General features: G+C 35.2%; 1 protein-coding gene across 2 annotated transcripts in view; it reads right to left on the reverse strand.

The window, feature by feature from the left end:
- The window catches only part of LOC105431954 (uncharacterized), a 94,346-nt gene that overhangs the window by 9,109 nt on the left and 71,050 nt on the right, over nt 1–14,187 (reverse strand). For both annotated transcript variants that reach the window (XM_089077516.1, XM_011646490.2), the window contains 4 exons: nt 7,094–7,171; nt 5,328–5,509; nt 3,100–3,298; nt 928–1,034 (listed from right to left, as the gene is read on the reverse strand). In XM_089077516.1, the coding sequence (XP_088933642.1) occupies nt 928–1,034; nt 3,100–3,298; nt 5,328–5,509; nt 7,094–7,171 (566 nt within the window). The remainder of the gene's footprint in view (nt 1–927; nt 1,035–3,099; nt 3,299–5,327; nt 5,510–7,093; nt 7,172–14,187) is intronic.

Here is a 14,187-nt window from a genome sequence, read left to right on the forward strand (position 1 = left end):
AATTTTACAATTATCTTACAATTTTGACTGTATTTTTCAAGATTTAATAAACAAATATTTTCTAAAAAAAAGTTCTTAATCCATAATAAAATATATATCTTAATCCATAATAAAATATATAATATAGATAGAAGTCGGGAAATATAGAGCAATAACTTTTTGAAAATGGTTCCAAATATATCTGAACGTTTTTTCGATTTAAGAAAATATCATCCGCGACAATTTTTATATGCTCGCATAAGAATCAAAAGGCAGGTAAAAAGGTTTTTCTTGATATTACGATACCTTCGGTCGCCTTTAATCTCCGATTTATTTGACACTCCATGGAAAGAGAACATAAAACGAGTAGATGATAACCGCGGTACTATCGATCGGAAAATGTTATAACAGCAGCAGTACGCAACTTATTGGAACATAAAAAGAAAAGTAATGATCGTAACAATGTTCTTCAATGTGACAGCCAGTATTACATTTTGCTGCTGTTGAACAATGTCGTTTTTTATAATCGCAATCGCAGAATTATATTTGATATAATAGATAACCAATATAAAGAAATCTAGAAAACATTATATATTATTAAAAAAAAACATTAATTTCTTAATAAATTTTAATTAAAAAAAAAATATAATATCGTTATAAATAAAAGAGTACTGTTAATAAAAGTTAAATTTTCCAATATTAATTTAATATTGATATTTCAGAAAAGTTCGTTTTCATACCAAAGTACAATTTCACATTGTTTGTAAAATATAAAATAAATAAAATTATGAGTTAAAATTAAAATATACGCATTCAGATATTACATAAACTCTGAGATTATATTTCATGCAAAATGTACCATAGTTTTCCTCCTCTTCCTCAAACATATTATTTTAGATGACTCTATTAAAAAAAACTCCATAAGTTAAGCAGTTACAAAACACGTACTTTCAACACTTTGATGAGGTTCCTGAGACCCGTGTACTTTTTCAACAATCTGTACAGATCATTGGTCATCTGGGTGTTCTCTGCCTCGATTTGCGCCGTCGTCATATCTATGCAAAGCACATCATATCCATTATCTCACTTTGTTTGGTTTTGTTTATTATGCATTTATTCTTAATGTAAATTCTAAAACACAATGTTTATTCCGTATGATTAATTTTTTCGCGAAATTGGTTTTGTGTCGGTCACGCGATGGAAAAATCCTATGTATATAACAATATGCGATATAACAAATTTGTGAAGAAATTTTTTGCTATTAATGAGCGAGCACAAAAACAAACCAATGTCGGATGTTGCATCAACCGTAGTTTGCTTGGCATTCCAGCGAGGAGCATTAATTAACGCTCAGGGAAATATTGCTCTTGCTAGCAAAATGAAAACCAAGCGGAAACGTTGGCCGTTAATATGTACATTTACATACAGCCCAGAATCAAATTGAAGTACTGGTGCAGCAATTTGATATCAGGCAGATATTTTCAAACAACCTTTATTTTGTAAAACATTTTTAACAAATTTTCTTCTATTTCATTGCCTGTTGACTACATATTCTTGTCGCCACTACATGGAATGTTTTGATAAAACTTTTCATTCTTTTAACGATACATTGTATATCTAAAAATATAGTTTGCTTCGATTTTCCTCTATCAAAATATATAAAACAAAATAAAAAATAAAATCAATAGAATGGAAAGATATAAAATAAAATAAAATAAAATAAAAACAGAAAAATATATATATATATATAAAACTCGAAAAAATTCTCAATCAATTTACTAAGTTAATTAATGGTTTTAATTAACCATTTAATTCAAACTATTTGTATCAAACGGTTTCAAGTAAAATTTACATTTTGTATGAAATAGAGAGAGGAAAAATGTTCTTTGATTAAATAAATGAGAAAGCATGAAATATTATACCTGCAGTGAATATTTTTAATTACGGCACCAGGCTTCGTGCACTCGTACTATTGACAATTCATATTGCTAATAAGTTCTCTTGTTTACCGAAGCAATTTATAAATTCGCGACAATCACGAATATAATCGTAGAGTATCGCAAAAGCATTGGTATTAAGATGCATCGCACACAAAATAAAAAAATAAAACAAAAAATAATTTTTTCCAATAATTTTCACATATCGATAATGAAAAATACCACATGTTCCACGCTTTCAAAACAAATTATAAATTTTTGTATAAATCATCGTTAAATATTTATGAGAGTGTAAAAAAAAATCGGTGTTTGGCTGATCAAAACTGACTGATAACAAAAAAGAAATTAATTAAAAAATATTATATAATTTTCGAGCTTCTTGATTTCAGTTCAACAAAAACAATTATTTTATTATTATGTGTTAAAAAAATATTTTTATAAAGTATTAATGGAGTATTAAATTGATAATTAAATATAATATAATAATATGAAATAATAATATAATACTATTACAAGTAATATTGAAAAAGAGTAAAATATTACAGTTTTATGCGTTTTAATGGCATGATGAAGTTTTGATATCTCCAATTTCTCGGATATGGCAGGAAATAATTTATTATTCATTTCAGGCTCTGAAATTTGCCAAGGGGCAGCCATTAAATCGTGTTTCTTTTGCATAATTTAAACACAAGATAAAAAAATATGTTATTACAATTGTTTCGCGAGCGTAAAATATAACTGTAAGTATAAAATATAATTTAATTATGTAAAATGTAAAATGTAATTATGTAAAATGTAATATAATTATGTAAATTTTATAATAATATAAGAATAATAAAAAAGAATATAATAAAGAATATAATAAATAAAAAAATTTAATATAGAAATCAAACATAATTAGATTAAAAATAAAATTAAATAAAATTTAAATTTTCATTAAAAGAAAATTAATGAGTCGATAGAAGCGAGAAAAGATTGATTCGCAAATAAATTAACTGACTCTCTATTCACTAAGGTTCGCATCGGTTGAAGGTGTTAAAACGGACAATAATAAAAGTCGCAGCTAGGAAAATGAACGGTACGAACAAAAAACAATTGACGAAACACAATGGAGAATTTCTTTCTTCGGCAAAGTCTACCACTATCACTACTCTCGATCGATTACCGCACTCCGAATACTCACTCTCGAGTCTCTCGATACGCTCTCTCTTGGTTTCGGCCTCTTCGGCAAGACGCGCCGAAGTTTTCACGCCTTCGCCGCTTTTGTGGGTCTTCTCCATGATGGAACAGGCACGCAGTACGAAGGCGGGCACGGTCTCTTGCTTTTCCTGCCTCGGTATATCCACCAACGTCCAATATTGCGTCTCCAGCTTAATTACGTCCTGGAAGAGCAAAATCATCGATCGGCTCGGACTATGGTCGCTATGACGAAAAAAGAAAATCGAGAGAAAAAAGCAGCGCGCAAGATGATCGGCCATTGTACAGTGGATCCCTTTATCCATGTGTCTTCGAACAACTCACTGGCCCATTCATCAAACGTGATGTGGTTTAAAAAGATCGATTTTATCCGCGTCTTTAGAAAATCTAGCATCATTATCTGCATTAGTCTGTATTTATATCTAAAATGGCTTACAAGTTGTAAGTAGAGACATTTTATTTAAAGGAAAAAAAAATTTAATATAATTTTTCTATCCGCACTTTAAAAACAGATTAAGTCGTATATTTCTATATTCGTGCAATTTTGATTGAAATATAGTCACTTTGATTCTAGTCTTAATTCATACTTGCATTTCTTTAATTAATAATTTTATTTTTAATAATTTAACATTAATTTTTTATTGATTAAAATTGTTTTTGTATGCAAATCAATTTTGATTAATTTTTATTATTTATTTTCGTAAAGCAAAAGTATAAGACTAATTTCGACAAATAATGCCGATAGGGAGCAAATTTATCATCGTCTTTACAAAAGAATAACGATTATATCTGTATTATGGCGCTTTTATCGCTCTCTTTTTTCTCGCATCTTGCTAAACGCTTCAAACAATACACCTCGGGATTACACGATCGTCGATGAAACAAACGGTGCGATTTACAGGGGGCAATTTTATTTCGCGCTCGTACCGCTCGAGGATTAATCCCAAGTTGTTTTTTCCTCCGCCGAACAGGAAAAAACTCCGCGTTCTCGATTCTCTCGATAGCGGCTGCGCCTTGTAACGAAAGTTTACACCGGAAACAAATGTCGTCGCCCGTGCAAACGCACCCGCGGGACCAACGATCGCGAATCGCTGTGTGTGCGCTGTGTTGCACCCCCAGGGGGTGCAAGAGAACAAAAAGAAGGAAAAAAAATAGAACTGAAAGATGACGATAACGTCGTGCTTGTCTTCCGTCCTGACTGCGAACGTGTCTGATAATAACGCTGGCTCTTTCTCGTCGCGTGCATCTTTATTTGTTGCTCGTCCCGCGGGTGCGCCATCTATCTCTCGGACAACGAATGTCGCGCCCGTTGCAGCATGTATTTCGCGTAGGAACTTCGAAAAATAAAACAGTCGCGTTTCGAATTCCTTCCCTGCCATTGCTCGTTCGCCGGTTTGCTAGTGCAGCTGCAAATTCCGCGTTGTTACATGCGGACGAGGATATTTTGCGTTCTTGTTACCTATTTACTGACAAAATATCCGTACATCTGTCACTCTACCTGTTTTTTCTTCATTCTATTCCATTTCAAATTATTACTCCTGATTCAATTCTATTTGGTAATTTTTATTGAGTATTGAATTGGTGCAAAATTCATACCCATCACTAGACATTTCAAAACAAATTGAATAAAGTATGGTGTAATCCATATTATGAATAAAAAATTTGTTATATAATTATTTATAATTATTATCTCTTTTTACCATCTTTTATTCTAATTGGCAAATGCGTTAAATACTAGACATTATTTTATAAATAAAACTAATTTCTTTCAATCAAAGAATAAATCGACATTTAAGGTAATTACATATAGTGATAGATCAAATTATTTAAGAAAAATAATTTAACAATACAAATTATAATATTTATCGGGAAATTATTTAGGAATTAGTTGTTAAGCCTTAACTGTAACTTGAACAAAGTCGATTATAAATTCTTCAACAAGTTAATTATAATTTACATTAAAGTTACAAGTCAATAATTAGTTCCTTAACCATTCCTTAACAGAGAACCGAGCGCAAATGACTCGACCGAGTTTTAGCGGAAGTGCGAGCTGCTGTTCTCCTTTCGTCATTTATGTAAACCGGCAGACATAATTATAACGTAATTACATCGGGCGACAGTCTGAGACTGACGCTCGCCGAGTACAAAGTGCTCGTAAGACAAAAACACGTGTGTGCTACACCCAATTACGAGGCCCGGTTCCTCTTGTCTTACCTTGATCATATCTTTGAGGAGGCTGTAACGCTGGAACACATTGCGCACTTGCTTGCTGTCGGTATACTTGCACATCAGCTCGACGAGGGCCCTCTTGGCAGTGTCGTAACTGCCATCCAGACGTATCCTCACGACTCTCAGCCTCTCGTTCGTCTCGATCACCTCCTCTTTAGTTTGTCCACCTGCGCCCGTCGAGCAGAGCAATCGTATTGCGATTCATAAAGTATCGGAAACCTCGGGCAATTTTTCTCTCGATTACAAATACTTTGGCATCGTGTATCGATGCACTTTACTCGCGCGACATATATATATATTCGATCGATTTTCCTTATCGCGCGCGTCAATCATCGCGCATCGCATTTAACGGGGCCGTTAAATTAAGCGCGATGGGAATGATGAAGACGCGCGTGCGAATGTCGCCTCCAATTAATTTTCAATTAACTCGACACCGCGATAACGCCGAAAGTTTCGACATAAATAAATCGAGCACGGCGGACGCGATAAGCACCTCAGTTGACATGTTTCCGCCACAGTTTCATCAAATTTGTATGCAGCCCAAATTTGTGGGAGAAGTTTAAACTCTGCAAATAAACGGATTCTCGAAACATTTTAAGGAACATGAGATAATGCCAGGAAAAACTTTAAAATACTATGATTAATACTATGATTTTATCGGACACTCTTATCCAATTCATATCAAATATAAATGTTGTCTCTGATAAACTTTAATTTATTAATCTATTAAAAGGATCTATTAACTTCAAAATCGTTGAGGATTTGCAAAAAATGGCGGCTGTCTTATTTCGAGGGTTGTAGGATAAAGTCGATTCTAAATTCGTTAGGGAGTCCATCATCAAAATTGAGGTCGCGGATTGCAGGATATTCCGCACACGTGTTATTAACGTACGTTAGGAATTTATCTGATCGCATTTCACCGATGGCGGCGCGGGAACGTTGACGTCGGAATTAATCATAGTTCCGACATTCGTCGATGGGAAAGCGTTAATCTGAGCCTGACAGAATTCTCAGCCGACGGCGAAGTTTCCGTCCATTCAGCTAATACTGCGACAGCCGACACGCCGTTACTCTCCGGTCCAATCGAATACAAGAGTTTCCGCTTCGATTCCATTCATGGAACAACCGTTCGCTGCTGGAAGACTGCCAGGCACTTATTTCCATGCGATATATATATATATATACAAACGTCTCTATTACCGATTCATCAGAATTGCTACATCTGGAACGAATGCTCGCTCTTCATTTTTACTCCATTTGGAATAAAGTTCAGAAAAGAGTTCATAGCGAATTAAAAATATTGACAATTAAATTTTATTAAGACTCAAAGCTAAATTCATATTCAAAAGTTGATTTAATATAAGTGAGAGATCTTGTGTGTGCACTTCTCTCTCGTTTTAAAAGATATTACAATAAAAATATTTATATAAAAATTATATACTTGGAAAATTTCATTTATATAGTGCCATTTCTTTTCTTTAAATTTCTTTTTTCAGTTATTATTCTTATTAGACTGCTACCATTCTTATTAGATTTTTCTAGGTTAGGAAATTATCGAGAAAAATCATAAATCCGTGACGACGCTTATATAAAAGCATTCTTAAAGTAAAAGGAATCACACGAATGCCGTCACACCGCAGTCTTTTTCACTGTTCAAGATTATTGAGTCGCACCGATTCGCGAGGATAGCGGCTAAAGTTTAATTAAACTCCCACGCGAGATGGATGTGATAAAATAACGCTCGGACTTACTGGAAGTGCCCTCGTCCTTCACGTCCTGGACGATCCTTCGGACGCTCTGCGTGAACTTGCCGACGAGATTGGTGCTGGCTGAAACATACAACGTCCGAATTGAAATACTGTGCCGGTATACACAGTACACAAGACAAATACAATATCTCGCAATTTCGAATTAAACAACCCCGGATTGTTCGACGCCCGATGAATAGCATTACAAAGTCAAATTAGCGAAAACGCGCGTGCTCCTTTCGATCGTGCCAGATAAAGACGCGCGGGAATAATGAGATCCTCGGCGAAGGGAGAGGGGGGGGGGGGAGGAGATGGGTAAAAGAGGTCTTTTTATATACATATATACACACACACACAGGATGGAGTGCAAACGTCACTCGGCGCATCCGGAAAGTGAATAACTTGACGGGAAATACCAACATCGTCCGCATCCGTCCGCGTCGAGCGACATAAAGCGCGGCGGCGCGGAAAAGCGGGCTAAAGCTTCTTACTCGTAAAACACGGGATTGTTCTTAAAGCGACCTTTTCGAAGTGGGCTTTTTAAAGCGATCGACTCGCCCCATCGTCCCCGATCGCCGCGGATGCGCCTCGTTATCCGCAACAAGCTCGACGAGCTCGACGATTCCTCCGTATTATCACACGTGCGGTATCCTTCGTGCGATAATACGGCCGGTCAGTCGCATCTATATTGAGAGAGATGCGAAATTTCTCATCTGACGTAATAGACAGCTTTATCACGTTTAATCCTCTCGGCCGGCTTAATCCTTCGCAAGATGGGGCGACGTCATATCTAACTACGCTCCGTAATTTCCAAATAAAGCTCTGACTGATTAAACGCCGGGATTTTACTGTCTGCATTTACGTCGAACGCATTACAAGTATTTCGCTATTTATTGTTGGGGTTAAAAAAAAAAAAAAAAGAAAGAAAAAAGGAATTTAGTTAAATCAGCAAATTTTTTTCGCATTACAGATTTTTAGGTAAATAAGTAACCTTTAACTATAATCATAATGAGCTTAAAAGTGTACGGAAATTAATTTCGAAAACTCTTAAATTTTATTGAAGAACTTTCGTCACCTCCGCCATTATGCGTGAGTATAAAGTGGGCTTGATTACCTGAGATAATTCGCGCATTTAGCATTGCTGCAAGTAACATAAGAATGTATTCTACGAAGTTTTCGCTATCTTCCGCAACATTTCCTTCGAGAAATAGTTCCGTCGATTTCTCTCTTGCAAGGAACGGTTTCATACCATAAGTTGTTAACGGTGAGCATAAACATAGTAATGTTGAGACTTTCGTCGGGGCAAAGCGGAAAAGATTTTCTCGCAGCACAAAACGCACGAAACCCCACAATCCTCTTTTACGGCTTTGTAAGTCCCGCCGTTACAAAGCCGAAAATCCACATTCCTCGTGTTCTTTGTTCCGCGTAGATTACGCGATGTGAAAATTTATTTCGCGGCAAGACAGAAAACGATTCGAAGATTGTCAACCGCTAAAAAAAAATTTTCTTCTTTTTTTGAGCGACTTAACCAGTTTTCTTCAATAAAATTTTGATTAATTGTCATTTTAATAATTAAAACATTTTCACTTAAAAATGAATACGTAAATTTATTATTAAGCTATATTTTTTTGATTAGTCATTTTTGTTATATATATATCTATCTTAAAAATGGACGCATAAAAGGAATAATGTGATTCCTCGTCGCTTCGCGGTATGGAAAGCCGAGTTTCGTAACATCTGTTGTGTTCGTTAGTACGGAACTGCCCGCTCGACGAGCTTGGTCGAGTGCCAGCTTGTATAAGACACCTTATACATCTGTATTATCTCGCTCTTCATAATGTTCGGCCAATGAGAACGACGAATAAACTTGCTTTAATACCGATACTTCGACAGGCTCTCTACAGCGGAATGATTATTCTTGTTACAAAATAGGAGGAGTAAACTTTTGTGTTTGTTCCACTTAACCATTCGTTATGTAATCGTTATATCATAACTTCAATTGTAATGCAAATAGCATTAATTAAAATAATTATTTTATTAAAATCTTAATAAAATTAATTGAAATAATTTATTTTATCAAAATTATAATCATAAAGAATTTTGTCTAATTACTTTATGAAATAAAATTGTATACATTAAAAGTATTAAATAAATATATAATTAGAAAATATACATTTTTATTCAGAATGAATAAAATATCTCTTTATATATCAATAATTCTTTTTCCATTGTTAAGGATTTTAAAGTCTCGCAATTTCAATGGGACTGACGATATCAAGAAACGTAATTTTCCTCAGCAGTCAATTATGCGAATGGGGAACTTTCTCATTTTCGTTTGCATTTAACTAGGGTGGCTTTTGGTCGGGCGAACACGATACATTCGTGGCGTCATCGTTCATCGACAAAAGGGCGTTATCTGGTCTCGTTAGGATAATATGATTTGCCGAGAAGAAGCTGGCTGGCTGGCTGCCAATCTGTAAAACGCACCGTCTTGCCCCTATAGTTCTCCGAATTACTCGGTAATTGCATTTTGTCGACTCGCGGGAATTTAGTGGATTCAGATGAAGTAATAGAGAAGCTTTCAAGACGAAATCCCGAAATACAAAGTAAGAATTTTTCTTCTAAAAGGAGGATATAAATATAATTGTACTTTTTCGTAAGAATATTCTCTGCAATTTTATTCATTAATTTCATAAAATTCTTTCTTTCTTCTTTCTTGATTGGTATGAGAATATTTCATCAATATCGTCCTATACTCGCTGGGAATAACAAGTAGTAAAGATCGCCTCCAATAGTAAAGATACGTTTATGATCAGCCATGTACGCACAGATACAGATCGCGTGGTCCTGGATAAATATAAAAGAAAAATGTAAATTTTACTGAAACGTTTTAATAAATTTAACAGCGAAAATCCTTGAAAGTCGTGATTTGCGAGTCATGTATAAGATGTCGCGGGACAAAGCAACCGTCTGCGTACAAGCATAATTCACCTTCGACTTACCATCGACAGCCTTTTCCACCATCACGTTTACGTGTTATAAAATTTTCTAAACCCGCCGCCATCGTGACTCCCTTTCAAGAGGACTCACGTCAACGTTGCCCGTGGGGAATTCCCAACGAAAGGCCCTAAACCCTATTCGTACGTCACACAGTATCGCGCCATCCGGTATTTCATCCGCGGCGAATCGAGCGGAGGCGAAGGGGTTGCGCACGTCGTCCAACATTTGTACCCTGTCGTGTCTTTTCCAGTGGTTGGTCGATTTCATTGGAATTCAGCGCGCGTTTCCTACGTAGCTCTCGTAACCCGTCGCTTCTTCGATCCACGAAATGCGCCGGGATACATCCTGCGAAATAAGTGGCCAGAGGGAGGAGGGCCCTTCGTTCGGCACACGGGCCGGATGCCAAAATGCAACAAGCGCATTGTCGTTCGCGCAAAATCGCGCAAAACCGCGCAAAACGGATTCGTTTTCTCCGCATCGGCACGCGCCAGCTAAGTGACCTGTCGTTTTCGATTGCTCAGGATTCGAACGTGATCGTTATATCGAACGAGCTCTCGTTATCCCTCCAAATTTACGCCGACACTGGCGATCGCGATTAAGTCAAAATAGAGAAAGGCGTTTTCTATGTCTTCTTAGATCCGGATTTTCGAGTTTAAGTTTGAAAAGTGAGAATTACAAGTTGGGCATATCAATGAGAACGTATTTAAAAACGATAGAAATAAATAAAATTTTTTTTTTCATTTCAATGTACAGAAGGGAACTTGGTTTACACAAAGTATTTAATCATCACTCATTCTTTCTCATTTATATTATTAAGCTCTTTTTTCTAATCTATCTATTTATTCTCTGTTATCTAATGATAAGAATAAATAAAAAAGAAATGGAAAGGAAAAAGATAAATTAATGAAAATATAATACAAGAAAAAAAGCGGAGAAAAAATTCCATAAAATTTACACAGGCACACTAGCGTAGAAACAAATTTATTTCATTACCTTAATCATCATAATATAGATTGCGTAGATTACTATAGTTTAACAATTGATATGAAATGTTCCTGTGCTATTAAAGATCTTCGATTCGTTTCTTATCGCTCGTAAAATAAGATGATGAATTTTTGCGGACGCGTAGTAATTACGCGAGGAGACAAAAGACGCGAAAACGACTTGTCTGGTTTCTGGCGACGAAAGTTATTTCCCAGGATCCTTCTAGATCCTAACAGTCGTAACCTCGATTATCTTCTAAAGAAGGAGAGCGCGATCGTTAAGAATATCCGTGAGAGGAGAGAGTCGATCTTCAGACTTCCAGGATTCTTATCCTGAAAGCCAAAGCTTCTTCTTCGGTCTCAAGAGATAGTTAAGCTTGTCACCGCAAGTATGTCGTCGTTTCAGTCGTTATTACCTCTGGAATTGTTCAACTATTGCGACAAATCATGACGATTGGAGTCGGATCTTTTGTTGCAACTGCGCACGAATCCGCACAAGTTATTAACGTGAGATCTGACGCAATTTATTTTGAAAAGAATGTTCAATCATTTCTTATAAATAATAATTATACTGTTATTATTATTGATGATAAAGCTGCACAATGAATAAAGAATGTACACTTTAAAAATAATGAATAATTTGGATATAAACTTTGAGTTTTATTTAAAATAAAGTTGCGTATTATTTAATTGTCAGTGAAAAAAATAGTTATATTAAATTCTGCGTGTGATGACGTCGCGATATTAGTCCGTAATCAAAGGATATAAAATCGTCGTTAACGTTGACATAGCTGAAACGATTATTGAGCTATTCCCTATGATGAGCGTCTCTTTATAATCAAGTTTTTCCCGCACTAATAGCGTTCAATCTACTCAAGGGTATAATGCCAAAGAGGTTTAAATTTGTCACCGGCTATGAAAAAGTCATCACTAACGATGGCGCGGAATCGTTTTACAGAGACCGTCCTCTAGCAAATGCGTCCTCATCATGTCCGCGCGCTATTTGAGGATCGGTAAACCGGATTTTTCGCCAATGAAAGCGGCGCCGTTGCTGTTCGAGCGACTAGGATACGGATGAGTGCACAGGCGGATCTCGCCACACAGATCAAACGTATTGGCCACACCTCTGCGGCTTTCCCAATGCGCGCGAGTGTGGTCGTGTATGCAGACTGGATTATAGCCTGTGCTTTTTCGTCGATAACAAACACAATTACTAATGGAAAGCATCACGTGATTGGATGGCCTTACGCTGCACTGAAGAACAGAAAAAAATGTCTAATTTGCATCATTGTCTGAATCGAATAAAGTTATCGCGTTATCACTAACTTGCGACAACAGAAATCATTATTTTTAATTATACTATCAGTTTTCAGTCGATTTTAAAATCTATGAATTTGTAGACATTGAGGAACATATTTTTTGCAAAAAAATCAAAATTTTATTTTTTATAATTTTCTACAGTATGATAAATTTTGAAGCAATTCCCAATATGCATTGAAAATCTCTTTCTCCAATTTTAGGATTACTTGTTTATCTTATCAAATTTCACTATATCGTACGAGGCATACTCGCATATCATTGTTATACAAATCCTCCTTATTGTTCTCTTTAAGCGGATTAGAGAAGCGCTCAGACCGTCGTGAACGCATTTCGCACGTTCTCTTCCGACGTAAAACCGGCTGATATTTTTTTCATATATCTTGATAAATAAATCTTGATAATATTTTGATTTGTTTTCTTGTGCCATTTCAATAGAAAACTTCAGGGAAACATGCATTTCTCAAAAAATTGCGGTGGAATTAGTTCATCCTCCATAATCACTAATCAACTCCGATTGTCCCCTCTGAGAGGACATCCGAGTGCAAAGGGTTAAATATGTAAAAATATCTGAGATATCTCTTTATCATGAAAAAATACGTTTAAATGGCTGCATTCATAATAGTAATCAAATGATAATCAATCTCATCTCGTAAAATTTCGAGCAAAACTTCCAATAGGCAAAATACCTTGTCTGCCGTTGCGCATCTCAGAGGGATCGCAAAGGGATGCTGAAAGAGTGAAAAAGGCAGCGAATAACGAGTGAAAAGCGCTATCTGCTCGATGGGAACCTTTCAGCGTTTTCACATAGAAAAGTTCCTGTTCGGAAAGGTGTGCTGATGCGCGCGCGGTCCGGCAATCCCACTATTTTTCGTTACGGAGCGAAAAACCGCACGATATACCGTACACATATACAGACAGAGTAACGCTGGATTCGTGTTGCGTTGACGTAAATTTTCGTTTACGCTAAGAGCTCGGCTGGAAAATTCAATTTCATCCCGACGTCGCTGCCACTAATTGGAAGTCACGTTAGGGCGCGTCAATCGCGAATGCACCCGTTTCCATTCGTCATTCGCTTCCAGTATCGCACAAATTGATGATCATTGGAAAGATTTTAATTCGAAACGGAATATTAATTGATTATCTATCTACATATACCTACATCTATCATTGTTATATTGTTACTATCACTTCTTTCTTGTTTATAGCTTTCTTTTAAAATTTTTATATAAAATGTAAAAAAAGAATGAGTTATGAAATCATTTATATACGAAGTATAATATTTCGATAAAATCCGACATTAAATATAAAATACATTATTAATCAATAATTTTATTTTAATACCTCTCCATGTATGAAATGAGAAAAATCCATGCATGTAAAAAAGATCGAGTTTCATGCACAGAAATACAATTAAATCTCATGTATTATTAAAACTGAAAATTTCTTTTATATTTTAATTTTCTGATTTATATTGATTGGATACTTTTTTATTATTAATTAGATATTAATTAAGATAACATTTGCCTTCTAAACTTCAAATTTTTCTTAATATATTGTATAAAATTCTTTTGTATTAGATTAATTTAATTAATTTTTTGTATAAAAAATATCACAATTTAAAAATTGAAGATATTATGAATTAAGAATATAGCAGTAATTATCTTAATTAAAAGATAAATCTGTCCTTAGAATAAGCCAGTTTAAACCAAACATATCTGTTTAAATAAATTCTTGGGATAAATTTTTAGAAAATAAAATTCTTATATTATTATCCAGAAATAAATAGCTTTATCT

Source organism: Pogonomyrmex barbatus, unplaced genomic scaffold (assembly GCF_055798465.1).
Source record: "Pogonomyrmex barbatus isolate J1 unplaced genomic scaffold, ASM5579846v1 scaffold1, whole genome shotgun sequence".
Taxonomy (NCBI): domain Eukaryota; kingdom Metazoa; phylum Arthropoda; class Insecta; order Hymenoptera; family Formicidae; genus Pogonomyrmex; species Pogonomyrmex barbatus.